Source organism: Megalobrama amblycephala, linkage group LG7 (genome assembly GCF_018812025.1).
Source record: "Megalobrama amblycephala isolate DHTTF-2021 linkage group LG7, ASM1881202v1, whole genome shotgun sequence".
Lineage (NCBI taxonomy): Eukaryota > Metazoa > Chordata > Actinopteri > Cypriniformes > Xenocyprididae > Megalobrama > Megalobrama amblycephala.
In genome coordinates, this window is record NC_063050.1 from 57,470,052 (window position 1) to 57,490,477 (window position 20,426).

The 20,426-nt window shown below is 43.8% G+C and overlaps 2 protein-coding genes across 2 annotated transcripts; one reads left to right on the forward strand and one right to left on the reverse strand.

The window, feature by feature from the left end:
- The first annotated feature begins 2,007 nt into the window (after positions 1-2,007).
- On the forward strand, positions 2,008-7,764 carry LOC125273174 (serine protease 23-like). Its single transcript, XM_048198438.1, has 3 exons — positions 2,008-2,200; positions 3,682-3,879; positions 5,805-7,764. The coding sequence occupies exons 1-3, from the start codon at positions 2,008-2,010 to the stop codon at positions 6,920-6,922; spliced, it is 1,509 nt and encodes a 502-aa protein (XP_048054395.1). The 3' UTR covers positions 6,923-7,764.
- A 277-nt stretch (positions 7,765-8,041) lies between these two features.
- On the reverse strand, positions 8,042-20,275 carry tmem39a (transmembrane protein 39A). The gene is made up of 9 exons (XM_048198289.1): positions 20,028-20,275; positions 19,117-19,288; positions 16,156-16,378; positions 15,548-15,631; positions 15,055-15,209; positions 12,985-13,312; positions 11,558-11,745; positions 11,359-11,479; positions 8,042-8,875 (listed from the first exon to the last, which is right to left on the reverse strand). The coding sequence occupies exons 2-9, from the start codon at positions 19,227-19,229 to the stop codon at positions 8,639-8,641; spliced, it is 1,449 nt and encodes a 482-aa protein (XP_048054246.1). The 5' UTR covers positions 19,230-19,288; positions 20,028-20,275; the 3' UTR covers positions 8,042-8,638.
- Positions 20,276-20,426: the final 151 nt, after the last annotated feature.

Genomic DNA, 20,426 nt, shown 5'->3' on the forward strand with positions numbered 1-20,426 from the left:
CAGTGTGCAGCATCCACATCCACAATGGCGCCAGTGCGCTACCCACACACCAGCTGTAGGTGGAGAGGAGAGAGAGTGATAGAGCCAATTCAATGGATGGGGATTATTAGGAGGCCATGATTGGTAAGGGCCTATGGAGGGAATCTGGCCAGGACACCGAAGTTGCACCCCTACTCTTTACGAGAAGTGCCATGGGATTTTTAATGACCACAGAGAGTCAGGACCTCGGTTTAACGTTTCATCCGAAGGACGGTGCTTGTTACAGTACAGTGTCCCTGTCACTATACTGGGGCGTTAGGACCCACACAGACCACAGGGTGAGCGCCCCCTGCTGGCCTCACTAACACCTCTTCCAGCAGCTACCTGGTTTTCCCAGGAGGTCTCCCATCCAGGTACTAACCAATCTCAGCCCTGCTTAGCTTCAGTGGGCAACCAGTCTTGAGCTACAGGGTGATATGGCTGCTGGCTCCTTCACTGGACAGATGGTGTTAGTCAATCTATTGTGCTCCGACACCCACTCCAGAAACTTGGCAAAATTCCCCTGAGGATCCACACTGGCCAGGCATGCTTTCATTTCTGTGTTCAAACCTGTGAGGTAGAAAGTGCTCAAGGAGCGGACAGAAAAGATTGTGTAGCACAGCAGTGTGGGTGTGGACCTCGAGGGAATGTTGCTCCTGGTCCAAACAATGCAGTTGTACTGCCGGTAAATTGATTTTAATCGGTCCAGTATTCTGTCAGGAACTTTGGCTGTAATGATTGTGCATGATGAAGGAGATGAAAACAAAAGAGTCTTTAATTAATAAATCCACGATGGAAAACTCGGGAGATCGCAGGAAAATAAACACAACCACATTAACTAAGACGTTGACACTGACGATACCGGACAAAGGAACAGAATGAAACTCAGGGCTAAAACACACAGGGATGAATAATGTAATCAAGGAGAACAGAAACAGGTGAGATGGAACTAATTAACAACCTAGGAAACTAACTAATAAATCATTCAGGCCAAACCAAAACAGATTACATGTGACACAAACAGCCTCACATGTTTATTTACAGATCTCTGAGACAAAGTTATTTAGTAAAATTACGTGTGGCTAAGTATGGCGTCCCACACTCAATTTGTGCTCAGCATTTCAGCCATCCATGTGCACACACACACACACACACACACACACACACACACCCGGAGCAGTGGGCAGCTGTTTTTTCTGTGGCGCCTGGGGAGTGATTGTGGGTTCAGTGTCTTGCTCAAGGGCTCCTCAGTTGTGGATAATGAGAGTGGAAGAGAGCGCAGTTCATTCACGCCTGAGAGCCCGATTGCAGCAACTTCCATTCTTCTTGTTTTATACCGATTTCCCAGGAAGTGATAATTTTGTTCTTTTGAACACATGAGATGGAAACGCTGCTTTATTTGAAATGTTTTATGTGATATTCCAATTTGCCGCACAAGTTAAATACGCTTTGGATGGAAACAAAGCTACTGTCACATTTATTAAGGGTTAATTTATTCACTTATTTTACTCATATAAAACACAGTGTTTATGTCAAAAGCTTTAACAAAAACTAAATCTCAGATGTTCGACTGACACAGGGCGTTTTCTGCAGCGTCATGTATTCATCGGCTGGCATGAGCTGCTGTTGGCAGAAACACTAATCCCGGTGGAATTTGCTTGGAGAGCATCTGAATGAGTGACAGACGCTTTGGTTTGTCTTGGACAGGCCTTGTTGTTCAGCGTCCAGCCCAGCGTTCACGATCTTATGAACACTGACTCGCGTGTGACTCGTGTGGGAAGCGCGGGGGGTTTCGGTGGCCTGGAAACTCCTCACCAGCTGAACTCCAAACATGGATCCGTTACAAATGATGTCACGCTTTCTAATGTCAAAAAACAGATGTTCTTATTTCTAACTCTGCAAAAGTGCAAACGGTAAATGAACAGCCCTTTTATTTGAGACACACAAGAAGAGGAATTTTGTTTATGCACGGTAGTTTTTCATTCTGGCATGGATCTGTGGGGAAAACAGCTTTATGAGGCGGTTTATATTGAGTTGGCAAACATCAGGTGTCTTAACTATTTTCTCATTGACTCCGTACGACTCTCTCACATCTCTAACGCAGATGTTTCAGCTCCTCACTTGGGCTTTCGTGCCAGAGCAGAGATTCAGCGTGACTCCTGCGATTCTCACGATCACACCAGTGATAATCACTGACTGAATAAAGAAAAAGGGTTTTCAGAAAAAAATCTGCAAAAATGGCTTTAAAGAAACAGCTCACATATTGCAATTTCACCCCAAAATGAACATTTTCTCCACATTCACTCGCCCTCATGTTGTTCCAGACTTCCTTTCTTCTGTGGAAAACAAAAGGAGATTTTTTTAATGGTCTTGTATCTGGCCTCACATGAAACTTCTTCTGTAGGTGAAAATGTGGTTGGAATGTGACTAAATAAAGGTTATAAACTCCAAACGATGACACTGGACACAACACAGAGATGATCTGTGTGCTGAGAAAGCAGGCCTCAGATCAGTGTGCGAGTGTCTCGGCGGTCAGTGAGAATTCCAGAAGCGTCTGCAGACATGAAGTCTTCGCTGAGACAGACGAGTCTTTCATCTGCAGACGGAGTCGCCCACCACTGCGCTGCGGTTAATGTCAGCGTCCTCCGGCGGAGCACGAGCGCTGCACACGGCCTGTTCCCTTTATAGAGCAGTTCGAGAAACAGTCTGTAGTGTGCAGTGATAAACCCTTCAGGAGTACACTACTCTGCAGCATTTTGAAAATTAGAATGGTTGTTTTGCATGATCTGATTCTGATCAAACAGTGAGATCAGGGTCAATGTTACTGTCCATTCATCACACTGAACATGGAAGGTCAAGTCAAGCGCACTGCATTATGGGATACAATATCTCACACTGTGCATTGTCGTCCACTGCATGTCGATCGAACAGCTGTTTGCATACTGTAGACGACATACGGGAGAAAACATTATCAAAAGCACACAAATAATATTAAGCATTATGAAATACAAGAACAAATCATGTATACAACACTCGTATCTGAGATGTTTCCGATGAGTCCATGAGTCTACAGGAGAAAGGAGATGTATAGTCTTATGGTTGGAGGTTAATAATGTGATGAAGTGCCTCCGCCCTGCTGCGATTGGCCGATTACCCTGTCAATGTGACGTCATGCTTGCAACTGATCTGCATATCTAGCTGAATGGGTCAAACTGGACACCCATAACATATATAACAAAAAATTAGCAACCATTGGTGGTACACGTGCTCCATGAACCCCTAAACTTAATGAATGATAAATGAATCTCAAATTTACTGAAAAAAAAAAAAGTTTTGCGTCCTTATTTCAGAAGTGATCCAAAACATTCATAACTGCAGCAAAACCAGCATAAAGTTACAGTAAGTCATCAAACAACTGGACAGAAGCTTCGAGAAGCTTTTCACGCAGTTTGAAGGAGATTTTATATATTGCAAATTAAAAATAAAACATTGTTAAAACGTTTTGGTTAATTATGTTTAACGCAGGTCAATTTAAAAAGAGAGAATGAAACGTAACGACATTATTAGGTTTCTAGGAGAATCTAGAGCACTAGATCCGAAGACAAACATGCCGAAGAATGAATCATAATGTCCGCAGATGATCTGAAGACTCTTTTATCTCAGGTCACGTGATCGGATGGATCGCAGCGCGAGCGACGCGCCCACGAACATTCACTGTAGCGGAGAACCGAGCAGACACGGGCGAACCGAGCAGCAGACGAGAGGAGAAATGTCGACGAGGAGTGTCTCATCCTTGTCCTGAAACACTGATCTTGTTTTATTGGAATCGTTTCTATCTGACACACCTGCGCGCGCGAACAGGTGAGAATCGCTTCATCTCTCTCTGTGCATGAGGAGGATTTATAAACTTGAGCTTTGAGTTTGATCTGCTGTAGAATAAAGATCTGCAGGCAGAACTCGTGTAAATCACGCTCATCTCATCACAGATTCTGTGGGTTAATCGTGTCCATGTGATGAAGATGTGAAAGAGTTTCTGTAACAAAGCTCGTGCTCAGAATGATATCTGTTTAGTAACCATGGTAATATCACTTCTGTCTCGAGCTGTTTTCACTGCTGTCATGGAAGCGGGGTTTTCTCACACTCATCCTTCAGAAATATTTCCATGAATTCAGTCCCTGGAGAATAAAGAAATCCCCAGAATCACTGTAATGCCTCACTCCATCAACTGACAGTGAAAGTATTAAACCGCTTCTGCATGATTCACCTGTTAAACTGTGTTTTAGACCTTTGACCTTTGGCACAGAATGGTTGTTTTGTGACCTTAGTAACAGAGCTGCAGAATTACAGTACAGCCGTGGCCAAAAGTGATGTCCGGCGTACGAAAATGGACATCCTCAGCCTTTAACAGCTGTTCGTTATGTTAGAATAAAGATTTTGTAGTCATATTGTGTAGTTTTGCTTGGACTTGGTTGTTTATTTACATTTTTTTTGTCAGGCTTTTGTAAAAAGAAATTATGAATATGTGCAAGAACAAGAGAGAACCCACAAAATACTATTGTAGTGAGTGTTTGCTTTTTTTCCAATGTTTACGGTTTTGGTCTTCCCTCAAATTTAAAATATTACTAAAAAAATCTAAAATATTTTCCTCATATTTTGATGGTCTAAATGAACTTGTAGGATCATCCTATCCTAATTATTGTTAATATAATTCATTTTTCAAATATAATCCAGGAGCTCATTGCTTCTACCTTCAGTTAAACTGCTAACAGTGATTGTAAATTAATTGCCTAAATTATTACATTATTTGCTCACGGCATTCTCTAAATTGTGATGTTGACATGCATTCTCTGTAAAGCTGCTTTGAAACGAAATGTATCGTGAAAAGCGCTATACAAATAAATGTGAATTGAATTGAATCATTATTTTCCCCATATTCTTGCAGCTCCTCTCTTCCCAGGCTGTGTTTCACTCCTGAACTTCCCTAAACACTTCCCCTCGGGGGAATCCCTGCCTCCATTTTGAAGTGTGTTCCACTTCATGAAGTTTATATGGACAGACCCTCGTCCCCTCGATTTTGACAGAGGGAGCGAGTTTACTTCATATGTACACTTCAAGCAGCTATATATCCCACAATTCAACTTGATTGTGACATCACGGCAGATTGTGCTTAACTGAAGCGTATGATATATTAATTGAGATTTAATCGCATAATACTTGTAGCTACCTTATGTTCACAATTAAAGTTTATACTATTAATATTTTTTTTCGTTTGTGTTATTTTTTCAACAGCTCATATACCTCTAGGATTTTATATATTTTCTCCAACAACTTATATGCATATAGAATGGCGCGTAAAAAAAAAAAAATAGTGAAAAAAATAAGTGAAAATGGGGTTTAAATAATAAATCAGCTCCACAGTGATCAAGAGCTTAGTGCGTTTCATTTAAACCTTATGCACGAGTTCTGCCAGTAGTGGGCACTCATGCAGACGGAGGGAGTGGAACACAGCCTCTGCCTGCCTGGTGTTAGGGAAATGCCCCGCCCCTTACCATAACCGCCATTTTTAACACACTACTAACTAACTCAACCAGGCCCGCCCCTTTATTCTGCATATGAATTATTTAAATGAGGAATATTGTGAAGAAAACTCGAGATGGAGTTCAGAAACACTGATATAGACAAGAGCTCCCGCTGGAGGGACTTCAGAGAGCTTTTTCTTAAAAATGAGTGAAACAAGATGTTTAAGTAGTCTGCCAGAAGTTAAGACGTGTCTGCTTCTATCTCAGGTGTCTTCATGGCGTCCGTGCTTCACCCCGCTCTGCTCACCCTCCTCCTCCTCTGCGGTGCGGCCGGCGCGTCCCAGCGGCCCCAGTGGCCCGTCCAGCGTGTGCCTGTGGTTTGGCCACAGCAGACGGAGGAACGGCCGCCGCCTCACTTCCTGCAGCCGGCTCAGCTGGAGCTGACCTCTTCCTGCGGGCCAGACTGCCACAAGCAAGCGCCTGCGCCCAGTTACTGGGACCTGCGGCACTTCCTGTCCTACGAAACGCTGGATTCCAGTGGCCAGCTGACCGAGACGGCGGTGGGCATTTACGGATTTGATGCCAACAGCTTCTACAAGACGCCTGCCGTTCGCTCCAGATCCAAACGTCAGATCTTCGGCCACGACAGTCGCTTCAGTATTGTTGGGCAGGACTTCCTGTTGAACTACCCCTTCTCCACCGCCGTCAAGCTGTCGACCGGATGCTCGGGTACGTTAGTGGGCGATCGGCACGTGCTGACGGCGGCGCACTGCGTCCACGACGGCAAGAACTATGTGAAAGGAGCCCAGCGGCTGAGAGTGGGTTTCCTGAAACCACAGCAGAAAGATTCGTCGGGCAGAAACGGCACCGGATCAGACAAGATGAAGTTCCAGTGGATCCGAGTGAAGCGCACACACGTGCCGAAGGGCTGGATAAAGGGCACCGCCAACGACATCGGCATGGATTACGACTACGCCCTGCTGGAGCTGAAGAAGGCACACAAACGGAGGCACATGAAGCTGGGCATCAGCCCCTCGGCCACGCAGCTGCCCGGTAAACGGGTGCAGTTCTCCGGGTTCGACAACGACCGCCCGGGTCAGCTGGTGTACCGCTTCTGCGAGGCCGGGGACGAGACCTACGACCTCCTGTACCAGCGCTGCGACGCTCAGCCGGGTGCCAGCGGATCCGGAGTCTACGCCCGCATGTGGAGCCGCCGCCGCCGGCGCTGGGAGCGTAAGGTCATCGGGATCTTCTCCGGACACCAGTGGGTGGATCTCAGCGGGACGCCTCAGGAGTTCAACGTGGCGGTGCGCATCACTCCCCTCAAGTTCGCCCAGATCTGCTACTGGATTAAGGGAAACTACGTGGACTGTAGAGAAGGCTGAGGAGCCGCCGACAGCTTTGCTTTCACTTTATTAGCACACGAGAGACTCTGATTTCATGCAGGAGAGTTGCACAGTCCAGCAATACACAAGAACAGTCATTCACTAACAAACTCTTTGGCTTAATAAGACACTTGTTTAGCCAAACAATACACATTGTACAAAAGTAAGGAAGGTTGTGCCAAAGAAGCTTTCTTCATTGATGCCCATTTAAACATAGCAAAGTAATGTTTTATGAATGCCTGATTTTTATCTGAAGGCTCTTAAAAACAAATTTAAGGGGACCAACTTTATATCGAGTCTCTTTAACTACTATGTACTTGCATTAATCATTTGAGACGATGCAATTATTATGTTTTTACATTGTGCTTCTGCATATTCATTTATCCCATACCACCAAACCTGTCCTAACCTTACCCGTTTCCCACCTGAATAGCAGCACAAGTGTTTGCAATACAACATCAACACAATAAGTACATTGAACCTTACAATTATTTTTTTTCATGACAGTACACAGTTAAAGACAGCTGATATAAAGTGTGACCATTACAGGAATGATCAGAGACTGAAGGACTGAAGCAGCTGCCACAGATTCTTCTCGTTTTCTCTAATGTACTGAAGCCATGCATACCTAATGTCTGAGAACTACTGTATGAGACACTGCTTTACAACCGCTTGTTTCCCTCTAGTGGTGAGAGACAGAACTGCAGATATCCACACTCACTGTAAATCAGTGGATGTCAGCTCCTGGTCGGCACTTTGACGTTTATTCATTCTATGGCACTAATCATTGAGATTTTAAATGCCCTCTGTTACAAAACATTAAAAGCTTTTGCAAAAAAATAGCACCACTCGTGTGTGAGAATCTGCTCAGATTGGACACAAAAAGGCACACTTGTCGAGAACATATTTCACCTGAAAATCATGGAAACAGAGCCTGTTTTTAAGGCTTTTCACACTTTCAAATTAAGCTAGTTTCCCAATCAAATAAGAAACAAACCCAAACATGCTCTTATAACGTCAAGAAAATCTTCAAGGTGCTAAAAATTGGTTTCATTTTCTTGATCATTTCTGATTTTGATCTTGATTAAGACGATCAGATCTGAGATAAACAGGCACTCAGGCGGTTTTTGTCATTTATTCTGGATGTCATCGGCACTTTGAAACAAAAGCGGTTTTGTAAAATACTGCAAGCTTGACAGTCCAGGGCTCCGCCCAGAGCTCACGTGGCCACGCCCACTGCGAATGGCCCACGGCCCCCTGGGATTTGGCACAGAGTTAACATGAGAAGGAAATGAGGATGCTGATTGCCCAAGCTTTAAAATCGATCCTGTCGTGCTGTTTATCTACAAAGATTGACTGAAACAAAGTGGACACACAACAGGTAATACTTAACAGTGGAAACGATCGTCAGCACTCAGTGAACCGGACCGCCCCGTCCAGTCCTTGCTCGTGATTGGCCAGCATTAGCTCTTCCAGTTTTTTTAGTTTTCAATCTTTGGCTGAATTTGGACGTCATGTGAGACGAGGGCTACAAAACATCGTCGTCTCCCTCCTGCGCGGCTCGTGGGGAGAGAGGATACGACACCGTGCCGTAAACGTAATGCCCCGTGTTCTGGTTGTGTGTAACAGTATACAAAATAAAATATTATCTTATTAAATAGATACAAAGGTTGCATGAAAATAGACGGTATCAAAAGCAAGAGGAGTTCAGTCTCATCACTGCGTCTTCACGGCCAGGCCGGCGCCCGGCGGGTACGAGTACGCCTTGCCCAGCACGATCCGGTCCCGCAGCAGCTTGAACAGCACGTAATAGTTGCAGAAGAGGATGAGGCCGAGCGACAGCGTGTGGTTCCAGCGCTCGGAGCGCAGCAGCGAGTACAACTGATACAGGACCACGCTCGACTCGATCCCGATGAGCAGGTTCAGGATCCGCAGCGGCTTATGGAACAGGAACTAGAGCGGAGAAAACACAAGCAGCATTAATGATCAATAAACACACCGTCAGAACTCAACTAGTGTCAGAGCTTCTCAAACCGGTCCTCGGGACGTCCCAGCACTGCTCACCGCTCGTCACACACACCTGATTCAGCTCATGAGATGGGGTGTGACCGAAGAGGGAGATGTGCGGTGCTGGGACGTCCCGAGGACCGGTTTGAGAAGCACGGCTCTAAACCACGGCTCCTAAAATCAGTCCCTGCAGAGTTTATTTCCAGCTCTAATCAAACACACCAGAACAAGCCAATCAAGCTCTTCAGAGTTACTAGATAATTCCCGGCAGGTGAGTTTGATCAGGGTTAGGACATTTCAAAGAAAATCAGGCCAAAAAGAAGTTTGTTTGGAGTTTATTTCGGTAGTTTGCCAAAATGGACTTTAATTCTGGCTGCTAAACACCTCTGAACTACCATTGGCCCGTGGTGATGATGCAACATGTGGGTGTGACTCTGAGGCTCCGCCTTCTTTGAGGTGTGAATCTTCTGAGGTACTTTTGATCTGTTCGGTCGAGGTCAGACACGAGTAAAAACATGAACACTCTGAGAGCCGCTTTTTAACTGGAAGAGACGCTGACGCTGTTCTTCATGTTTAATACGGTAAAGTTACTGCGTTAGAGAAATCTATTGTATAAAGTGCTGTAGAAATAAACGTGACGGGAGAGCTGAACCACAGAGCTGCTGCGAACTAGTGTTGCACGATATACCGGTACTAGAAAGGTATCCCGATACCCTGCTTTTAAAAACGGTCCGGTTCTTCATTTTATTAGTACCGGTACTTTGAGTGCCAGCTGTATTTCCTAATGTGCGACAGCAGGGGGCAGTGTGCGTGCAGCGCGCTGCTTCTGAGGCACATTGAGTGCGTGTTTATTCCTCTCAACTGCGCAACGGCTTTTATGGTGACGAAACGAGAGGTATGGCTGCAAATACAGGTGCTCTTGCAGACCGTCCACAAATTATTGAGAAAGCAGATGCACGAAGCGAAATATGGCATTGTTTGCTTACATTGCCGACAGTCAGGGCAAGCCCACGGACATCAAAATAACGCAAGCGAAGGGAGTCTAAAGCATCTTGCCGTCAAACTTCCCGATTTGTACAAAGAATTTAAAGAGCGACAGGTTAGTGTGTGATACCAGCATTATGGTTATGCTCTCAAACATTAAATGAGTGTTTTTTATTTATTTTACTCGTGCAAGCAGATCTCCGCAAAGAGGTGTATTATTGAGTCTAAGTTTAATAAGTGATATATCTGGTTACAAAAATAAAATTAATTTAAAAATATATAAATATGTGAAGGGTATATACAGTTATTTTAAACCAATTTATGCTTTAATAACATTGCTCTAATTATTTACAGTAATATAATTTTTACAATAATCTTGCTGTCAAAAACGTGTAAACAGCAAATAATTTACAATTTTATTGAGCATGAAAAAAAAATAAAAAATATTGAATCTAACTCTAACTTCATGGCATTGAAGCTCAAATCCAGAATTATCAGCTGCACACTGGTGAAGAAAGAATTCTGTCATTTGTTATTTATTTACTTTTCCTGCCGTTTTAGGTTTTTGCCATAGTATCGTTTAAGTATCGGTATCGTGATATTTACGTTGGGTATCGTATCGAAGTCAAAATTTTGGTATTGTGACAACACTACTGCGAACACATCCGCATCACTGTGATCACGTGTTTTCTGAACCGCTGTTCTCTCATTTTTGTTGTGTTTATTTTATTATTGAGAAGACATATTCATCTAAACGTTCACTAACAGGATACTGCTGGTCACATATTTCTAAAATAAATTTGATTGATTTGAAACCGGAGGATTCGAGGACAAACGTTTCAGTGGCAGTGACCAAGGCAGACCAGCTGTTTCAAATCAATAACATGTACTTTAGAGCGCAGACCTTTTGCATTGTGGTATTAAAGAGAAAGGCCTCAGCACCTCATGAGCTGGGAGAGCGCAGTGAACCTTCTTTTCACCCCCAAGAGAAGAATGAAAAAGAGGTTCAGTGTGAGTATATCAGGACCGTGAGCCTCCAGAGCCGAATCTGAGGAACCCTGATCTAACGCTAGAGTCGTGATGACGGTCGCAGACGAACCCTTCATCAGCACAACACACTACTACAGTACTCAACAGATGTTTTATCCCATAATTCATCGTTTGATTGGTGATTGATTCGAGTCGGCTCAGAGTTTGCGCTAGACTGGTTTGAGGGACAAAAAAGATGCAAACCATTTCCATCCTCTGAAGCGTCACACTGTAATTCACCGTTCTTCAAAAACGCTCCTTTTGTTCCACAGAATAAACACTGACAGCACACGAGTGAACTCAAGAGTTTAATGACCCACAGACAGCAGAGATTTCGTTCTGGAGTGAATTATTCATTCACTATTGCATTCATGACATCACACTGAGTTTAAGGGTGAGAAATGACAGACACTCACATAAAACCTGGCGTGCGAGACGTCGGAGGGCAAGGCCACGTTATACGGCCCGACGGCCTTATAGAGGCAGCGGCTGTGTCGCACCAGAACTCCCTGCGGCCAGATGGTGCTGTCCGACCAGCTGAACACAACAGAAGAACGACATCACATTTATAAACTGCTGTTATAAAGACCTGAGGAGTCTGTGCTGGACACTCACATGTGCTGCGGGGCGTTGCTGTACGAGCCGTGCTCCAGGCGCTGCCAGCGGCCCAGGTGGGCGGCCGAGCGGTGCAGCAGGTCGCAGTAACTGGGCGGCAGCAGCTGACTCATCAGCATCACGAACGCGTTGATCCACACCATGATCAGATGCTCACATGACCAGCGCATGTCGTAGTACTGCGTGCTCTGGAAAACATCACGCATGCAAAGTGTCAGAACCACAAGCTCCGATCTGATTGGCTGTTACACATTCTGGGCTTCACAGGTTTGTGTGACACCGCTGTGACCTTTGACTGTTTAACAGTAACATCTGCACCACCCAAATCCTTCCCTTAAAAGCACCATCAAGTCAGCTTTACACAAACATGAAGTGAACTTTATGCAAATACATAGTTATTAAAAATTAAAATGCTGTCATCATTCAGTAAATGTGTTTCCATCGTAGTTTACGCACATCTTCTTACTGGATCAATTAAGGATCTGCCTCAATTGAGTGCATTTGCTTCTTATGTACTTTTTTATCTTGGTGTTTCCATCCAGTGTTATCCCAAAATTAGCATAAAAACAGGTGGATGGAAACAGCCAATGTCCTTCCAATAGTGAACTATATCACTTAAAAGATCAGGGGCCGTATTCACAAAACATTTTATCTTACCACTAAGAGTTCTCCTAAATAGCAGTAAAAGTTCTTAGCTAAGAGTTTTCTCTTAAAAGCTATTCACAAAGCTGCTGAGACCAACTTTTACTAAGGAATAGACTGAAGTCTTAAGCTAAGAGGAAGGGCGGGGCTGACCTCGTTGCTATGGAGTAAACACACAGTGATTGGCTGATGGGGGAGGAGTCATAGAAATATTGTAGAATGAAAAATAAAGGTTTTAAAATACAAATGTTGCCCTATTCAAATAAATATTTTTAAATAAAAAGTCAAAATAAAATGTTGCCATAAAGGTTTTAAAATAGGCTAAGTGTCACTAATTAAACTAGTATATACAGTTAATTGTAAAACCACTGCCAGTTCAGCACTCAAGGCTCTATCGCTGTTCCCTCAATGGTGTCAGTGTCTTTGGGTGGATTAGGACTGTTTGTGATTTGCTCTTAGTGATTTAGGAGTCCTCTTGACTACTTGTAATGTTTCACAGATTTAGGAGGTAGTTTTAGCACTAAAAGGCTTTGTGAAATACTCTTAGAGCAAAAATTTAGGACTCCTAAAATTAGGACTGACACGCCCATTATTTTTAAGAGTTTCTCCTAAATCGGCAAGTTAGGAGCTACTTTTAGCCTTAAGATGTTTTGTGAATACGGCCCCAGGACTGGTAATCAAACGTTTGTAGGGTTTTAACCACTGCAAGAACAATCGGCAGGATGAATGAACCTGAAATACGAGGCTCTGAACAACAGCTGACCGGACGACAGACGCCGGCTCACCTTGACGAACCACAGCGGCAGGAAGGCCACGTAATAAGCGCTGAAGAGCGAGTTGAAGAGCACTTCTTTAATGCGCCGGTTGAAGTCGGTCTTGAGCTCCTGGACTTCGCTGCGGATCAGCTCCGGGGACGGCGGGCAGGTGTGGGCGGGGCTGTGGGCGGGGCTAGAGAACTGCTCACGCAGGTTTTCGCGCAGCAGCGTGAGGAAGTCTTTGGGCCGCGGCAGAGGCCCGTCGGACCCGTCCTGCTCGGAGAAGCTGCAGTCGGGCGGGACGGATTGGGCTCGACCCTCCTGATGGAAGCAGCACAGCGGCACATAAACTCCGAACCTGAACCACAGACACAGAACCCAAAGATTACACAACAACAACAACAACAACAACAACAACAACAACAACAACAACAACAACAACAACAACAACAACAACAACAACAACAACAACAACAACAACAACAACAACAACAACAACAACAACAACAACAACAACTCCTCAAAGAAATACAGCTGCAAGCAGCAACGACACGTACGAGAGCACCAGCGTCACACAGCCTTTAATTTTACAGCCATTTGTGTCCTCTGGATGAGGATTTTTTTAATGATAGCGACTGCATTCATAAAGAGCAGAATGCCAGACACAAAATCTGATCATAACTAACAGATAAATGGTTTTACGAGGTTTTCTTTGACCATTGACTTGAGTGGATTCATTAGGTCTCATTTTCTTAAAGGTGCCCTAGAACTTCTTTTCACAAGATGTAATATAAGTCTAAGGTGTCCCCTGAATGTGTCTGTGAAGTTTCAGCTCAAAATACCCCATAGATTTATTTTAAATAACTACATATTTTGGGGCATCATTAACTATGCACCGATATATAGGCTGCGGCCCCTTTAATTCTCGTGCTCCCGCCCCCGGAGCTCGCGACTGCCTTAAACAGCATAAACAAAGTTCACACAGCTAATATAACCCTCAAAATGGATCTTTACAAGTGTTCTTCATGCAGCATCAGATCATGTGAGTATAGTATTTATTTTGATGTTTACATTTGATTCTGAATGAGTTTGATAGTGCTCCGTGGCTAAAGCTAACATTACACACTGTTGGAGAGATTTATAAAGAATGAAGTTGTGTTTATGAATTATACAGACTGCAAGTGTTTAATAATGAAAATAGCGACGGCTCTTGTCTCCGTGAATACAGTAAGAAACGATGGTAACTTTAACCACATTTAACAGTACATTAGCAACATCCTAATGAAACATTTAGAAAGACAATTTACAAATATCACTAAAAATATCATGATATCATGGATCATGTCAGTTATTATTGCTCCATCTGCCATTTTTCGCTGTTGTTCTTGCTTGCTTACCTAGTCTGATGATTCAGCTGTGCACAGATCCAGACGTTAATACTGGCTGCCCTTGTCTAATGCCTTTCATAATGTTGGGAACATGCAAATATTGCGGGCGTAAATATTAATGATCCCGACTGTTACGTAACAGTCAGTGTTATGTTGAGATTCGCCTGTTCTTCGGAGGTCTTTTAAACAAATGAGATTTACACAAGAAGGAGGAAACAATGGAGTTTGAGACTCACTGTATGTCATTTCCATGTACTGAACTCTTGTTATTCAACTATGCCGAGAAAAATTCAATTTTTAATTCTAGGGCACCTTTAAATGTTGCTATGAAGACATCATCTACTATCATCAGAGTTCATAACCTCTGACCAGCATGTAGAACCGTCAACAAACACATGAGGTCAATGTGACGATCATACATGTCAGAAACAAACTGTTGATTGATCTCCATTAGGTTGATGAATACCAAAAATCTAAATAGTGATGTGAAGACTGGACTGAACGTGATTGGAGTCAAATTTGGTCATGTTTGAACAACAGAAAGGTGTGTGACGGACCTGACGGAGCAGCGTGAGCAGGCCAAGATATTCCAAACTTATTTGTCATTGAAATGAAAACAGTCAGCCGAAAACAATAGCAGTCTTCAGCTGCAGCATTCAGAGCGTGATAATAACAGGGACTTTCAGTGACTGGAATTCCCCTGTCGACTCACGGATAACCCAGGAACAGCAGGTTGAGCACGGAGTATCTCTGGAAGAGGTTGACGAGCGTCCAGCACAGGATCCAGCCGCACAGCGTCAGCAGGATCAAACGGGCCGCGATCAGAGCCACGTACCGCAGCAGAGACGACGGAGACGCCTGAGACGCCTGAAACACCACAGCAGATCTTCATGAGGAAACACTCTTCCTGAGGCTCTCTCACACTTACACACACACTTACACACACAGTGATGATGATCATGCAAATGTCATGCCATGATGTGACAGACAGACCACAAAAACCCTGTTTCAAACTTCCTCCTGCGTACACACACACACACACACACACACACACACACACAGCGGGAAAACCACATGCAAATACGTTCCCTCTGAGCTACAAACAGTGTGATGCACATCATATACTTCTGTGGTTTCCCAACAGAAAGGAAACAGCTAACAGCTCATTGGTGATCTTTAGTTTATCACTGCGGACACTGAATCACCTCTGAGATGATGGTCCACACCAGTCTTCTGGCCAACATCACGGTGATGAAGACAGCCAGGTGATAGTCCATCAGATGGTAGTTCTTCACACAGAAAAAGATTATTTCACATCTTTATCATCACATATAGAACCGCTAGAGATCACGATCATGAGAAACAGCAGCATTTACACACACTCGTATGACTTTCTTCAGCGGAAGATAAAGGCGTTTAGCAGAATGTTCACGCTGCTCCGAGTCAGGTATCAGGAACGGTAATAAAAGTGCTATATATTCCAAGTCTTCTGAAATCACATGATTCATTTGGGTCTGTTCCACACACAAGCCATTAATTCGGTGTAACAATGAAATATAAGCTTCACTTCAGCCTGTTTCTCACACAAAGCATCATGTGACATCAGCAGACGTGGAATATAATCACACAGACGACCGTTACGACACTCTCATGGTGCTTCGATTATATTTTTGGCTCCTGATCACTAAAGATCAGCATGAACATCCTGCTAAACATCTCCTTTTGTGTCCAGGACAGTCATAATACCCATGATACCTCATTAACAGGAATATGACTTTATTCTGTTATTGTCCACTCGTGTGTTTGTGTGTACCATTGAGGTGGAGGCTGTTGGCTGGTTGTAAGAAGACCACCACACCGTCCTGTAAATGTTGATGTATTGAACGAAGAGCGCCACCAGCAGGTAGAGGAAGAGCAGCGACTCAAACAGCAGGTTACTGTCCAGAGGAAGATCAGGAATGCGGGAATGCCGGACGGGTTCTGGAGTGATGAGGGCCGTGAGGGGCGGAGCTGACAGACCCACTGCACTGCTGTTCCTGCGACACACACACACACACACACACACGCGGTCAGTGATCCAGACACATCAGGGCAGTGCGTGCGTCTCTTCGCTCTCGCTCCATCAGGAAACAGTAGATTTGAGTCTGATATTCAAAACACTCAGTGGCATCAGGTCACGTCAGGTCACGAGGAGCTGGACGATGGTAGAGAAGAGTTTACTGAAGAATACGGATCAGTAAAACAGTTTGAGCGTCTTTATCAACACTGGCCAGAGGAGAATTGAGCAAATGAGTCTGCTTTCTCCCAAAGTTTTTTCTCCTTTTCTGTCAGCTGATGGAGTTTGTGTTCCTCGCCACTGTCGCCTCTGGCTCGCTTAGTTGAGTTTAAAAGACACCTAATATCAGGGCTGCATGATTTATCACGATTAAATTGAAAGCGATTATTTAATGCGCAGCTTGTCAGAGCTGTACGGCTGTGCGTTCAGTAGTAAATGTTTCTCCATCTGAAAGACGCAGAAACTCTAAACATGCCCTGCTGCAGAAGAAGAAAACACGCGTCACATCGCTGTCGCTGAATAAACAGAAGATTGAAACGCTTTGATTAAACCTGACTAATAAACACACGACTGCCTTATTGTGTGTGAGAAGCCGCATCATCTCACAGAAGGACGCTCAACTGTCGTTATGAAGTGAGTTTGGAGTAAAAACACGTTATTAAATGTTGTCTTTTGTTGGACAAGATGTTAATAAATGCTTCTCATTTCTGTAAAGATGTTTGACGCGTGTTGCTTTTTCAAATGCACATTATAAGAAACTCAAACTCACGGTGCTTCAGATGGATCAGCATTTGGAGCCGTAATTCACTGACAAGCTGCGCATAAAAAAAAAAAAATAATAATAATAATAAATCGCAGCCTTTGCGATTTCATAATAACACTAAAAATCACGTTTAAGTTCAATGTTATTTTTTGTGTGATATATCGTGCAGCCCTACTTAATATTATATTACAGCTTTAACCGCACTGACACTATCAGATGAGAACAAAACTTGATCTGAATAATGATTTTCTTTTTAGAGCTGCTTTACATCAGAATCTGAATGCGTCTCATGTTTGACGAAGGTTAACTCATACTTTTACATGACTGTGAAGCTGCTTTGAAACGTTCTGTACTGTAGAAATAAGCTAACTCGCCTCTTGAAGCCACATACGCTGGTTAGGTTACTAATTAATAACTCCGATTAGGTCATTAGTCCCCCGTTTCACAGACAAGGCTTAAGCTAGTCCTAGACTAAAAAGTGTGTTTGAGCCGTTTTAAATGAAAGCAACTTGTACTGACAGATCTTAAAATACGTCAGTGTCATTGTTTCGTCTCAAGATGAACACCAGTAATGCTTTTATTCTACTGAATGTTTATAAAAGATATTTACATACCCTAATTAACCCTGGTTTAGGCTAAGCCCTGTTAGCCACAATCAGGCTAAAATATTAATATATACCACACTGGCAGCTGACAGTAAAAAGCACATTTCCAGATCAGCGGTCAGTAAGAAACAGGTCAGGTGAAATCTGGCTGTATTAATAACTAATGAGTGTACTAACTGTACAGTAGTGTGTACTAACAGACAATAATTAGTCAGCAGATAACTAGTGCAGATCTTCTTCTCACATTATCAAACTCCATGTTCTTATGAAACTCTCCAAGAAGCCGAACTGGAGCCGTTCACACTAATCCTGATCATGACTTATATCATCGCTGGATGTAATAATGTATTTAATGACATTATAAACATTATCATGATGAATTTCTGTAAAGCTGCTTTGATGCGTCCTGAAGCGCAAGCAGACAGTGACAGCGCTCACATGTCAGAGCTGCCATAGAAACACAGTCATGTGGTAATCTTGACATGTGACATGCATCAGTGTGTAAAGATAACGCTGTTCAAGATTTAGATGAATAACTGCATCTGCAGTTTGTTTTGTGAAACGCCTCCATCTTTATTCCACTATGGCCCGGTTTCACAGACAGGGCTTAGATTAAGCCAGGATTAGATCTTAGTTCAATTAGGATATTTAAGTATCTTTTATAAACTTACAGACAAAAGCATTACTGGTGTGCATCTCGAGACGAAACAATGACACTGACATGTTTTAAGATCTTGTCAGTGCAAGTTGCTTCAGTTAAAACGGCTCAAACAAGCATTGTAGTCTGTGACTAGCTTAAGCCTCGTCAGTGAAACCGGGGTAAAACTTTCATCCACATAATCACAGTTTTCTTTCTTTAAAAACCCACTGGATGTATTAACGTGTTGACTACGATGCTTAAATGTTTGATACTCTAAAAGTGGGACTCCAGCAGAGTTCGATAATCAAACTTCATGGTAGGGCTGCACGATTAATCGCATGTTATTCTCACGCGCATTTCGTCAGTAAAGCCGGTTCCCTGATTACCGCTAAATCGCCATCACCTGCTTTCAAATGAAGCGGCATTTAATAGACAGAGCCGTAGTTCACGGACAAGCCACGCAATATCGCGTTCATTATCGCAGGCGATTCATCTGCGATATGAACGCGATATTGCGTGGCTTTTCAGTGATCTACGGCTCTGTCTATTAAATGCCGCTTCATTTGAAAGCAGGTGATGGCGATTTAGCGGTAATCAGGGAACCGGCTTTACTGACGAAATGCGCGTGAGAATAGCATGCGATTAATCGTGCAGCCCTACTTCATGGTGAAGAACATTAATCAAATGAAACAGAAGGAGAAGCGCCTCACCTGCACCTGAGCCCCGCCCCATTGCTGAGGCCGCCGCCCACCAGTGTCTGCAGCGAGGGCAGAGCGCAGCGGCTCAGCTGCTGTCTACTGGGACCCCTGCGGCCCCCGGGCATGTCCACCAGCGGCTCCCTGCGACACCGTCCTCACGTCTCGGCCCAATGCAGCCCGGCCACTGCGGGAGAAACACAAGCCTGTTCAGATCACCAGAGAACAGCTGAGACACTGATTACTGACACACACAACATGATGAGAAATCACATGTCAGAGGATCAATTCAATCAGCTCCCACTGAAACACAGTCAGGTCAGAGGTCAGAGGTCAGAGTTGGCGACACTCGTCTGATACAGGAGCGCTTCATCATCTGACACAAAGTAGCAGTTTTTCTGTTTAGACTGTTGCACCAAAAGAGGAAGTTAAAGCGCACTGAAGCTGAAGTGCAAGAAGAAAACAGCATTAAACTCTCCGGAGTGATGAACACAAAAACCTGCTGCTCACGCAGACAACAGAGGAATCACACAAACACTGCGAGATTACCAACACTAGACTGATAAACTACACTCATATCTAGACTGACTGATAAACTACAACCAGACTAACATCTAATCTACACTCATTAACAGACTAACTAATCTACACTAACAACCAGACTAACACCCAATCTACTCTTATAACCAGACTTAATCCACCATAACCAGACTAACGACTAAATTACAGCCAGACTATCTGCTGAACTCCAGTCACACTTAAACTCACACACACTTCAAACACAAACAGGAAATAAACAGAATCTCTGGTCTGCAGCTGGAAACTGAACTAACTGAACTATATGAATATTGATCTGATGTTCACTGCTGTAAACGATGACTGAACACGTGATTAACACTTAAATCAATAATTAAAGCAGCACTTACCGCACACCAATCATGAGCGCAGACATCAGTCTCCTAAACTCTGTAACAACCGCATTTGTTTCTCTCTCTCTCTGGAGTAATGATGGAGTGATGAGTTCTGATGAGTGTGTGTGAGAGTGTGTGTCGCGTGTGTCGCGCGCTGCTCGTTATTAACGGCCTTAAAATGCAAAACACAAAGTTGCAGAAGTTCCTCGCGCTGCAGTTGCAGACCGACGTGGCAAACCGACGCTGCGTCATATGACGCCATCAGATCCGCGACGCGACACGACGCTTCTGGTGCGCACTGCGCAGGCGCCGTACACAAACCGAAAACGCTGGGAACTAACAGTACTGAAATGATACAATGTAACATTTAAATATTGTATTTGTAACTTCCAGCTTTTATTTTGCTTTGTGAAA

What these genes read in the sequence shown, in the direction of transcription:
- LOC125273174 (XM_048198438.1), top strand. Translation starts at nt 2,008, where the DNA reads ATGGATCTGTGGGGAAAACAGCTTTATGAGGCGGTTTATATTGAGTTG. An exon ending in CGATTCTCACGATCACACCA is followed by an intron (nt 2,201 to 3,681) that starts GTGATAATCACT and finishes CTTTTATCTCAG; the next exon opens with GTCACGTGATCGGATGGATC. An exon ending in ACACCTGCGCGCGCGAACAG is followed by an intron (nt 3,880 to 5,804) that starts GTGAGAATCGCT and finishes CTTCTATCTCAG; the next exon opens with GTGTCTTCATGGCGTCCGTG.
- tmem39a (XM_048198289.1), bottom strand. Translation starts at nt 19,229, where the DNA reads ATGCCCGGGGGCCGCAGGGGTCCCAGTAGACAGCAGCTGAGCCGCTGC. An exon ending in CAACAGCCTCCACCTCAATG is followed by an intron (nt 15,632 to 16,155) that starts GTACACACAAAC and finishes TTCTGTGTGAAG; the next exon opens with AACTACCATCTGATGGACTA. An exon ending in TGTGGACCATCATCTCAGAG is followed by an intron (nt 15,210 to 15,547) that starts GTGATTCAGTGT and finishes GTGGTGTTTCAG; the next exon opens with GCGTCTCAGGCGTCTCCGTC.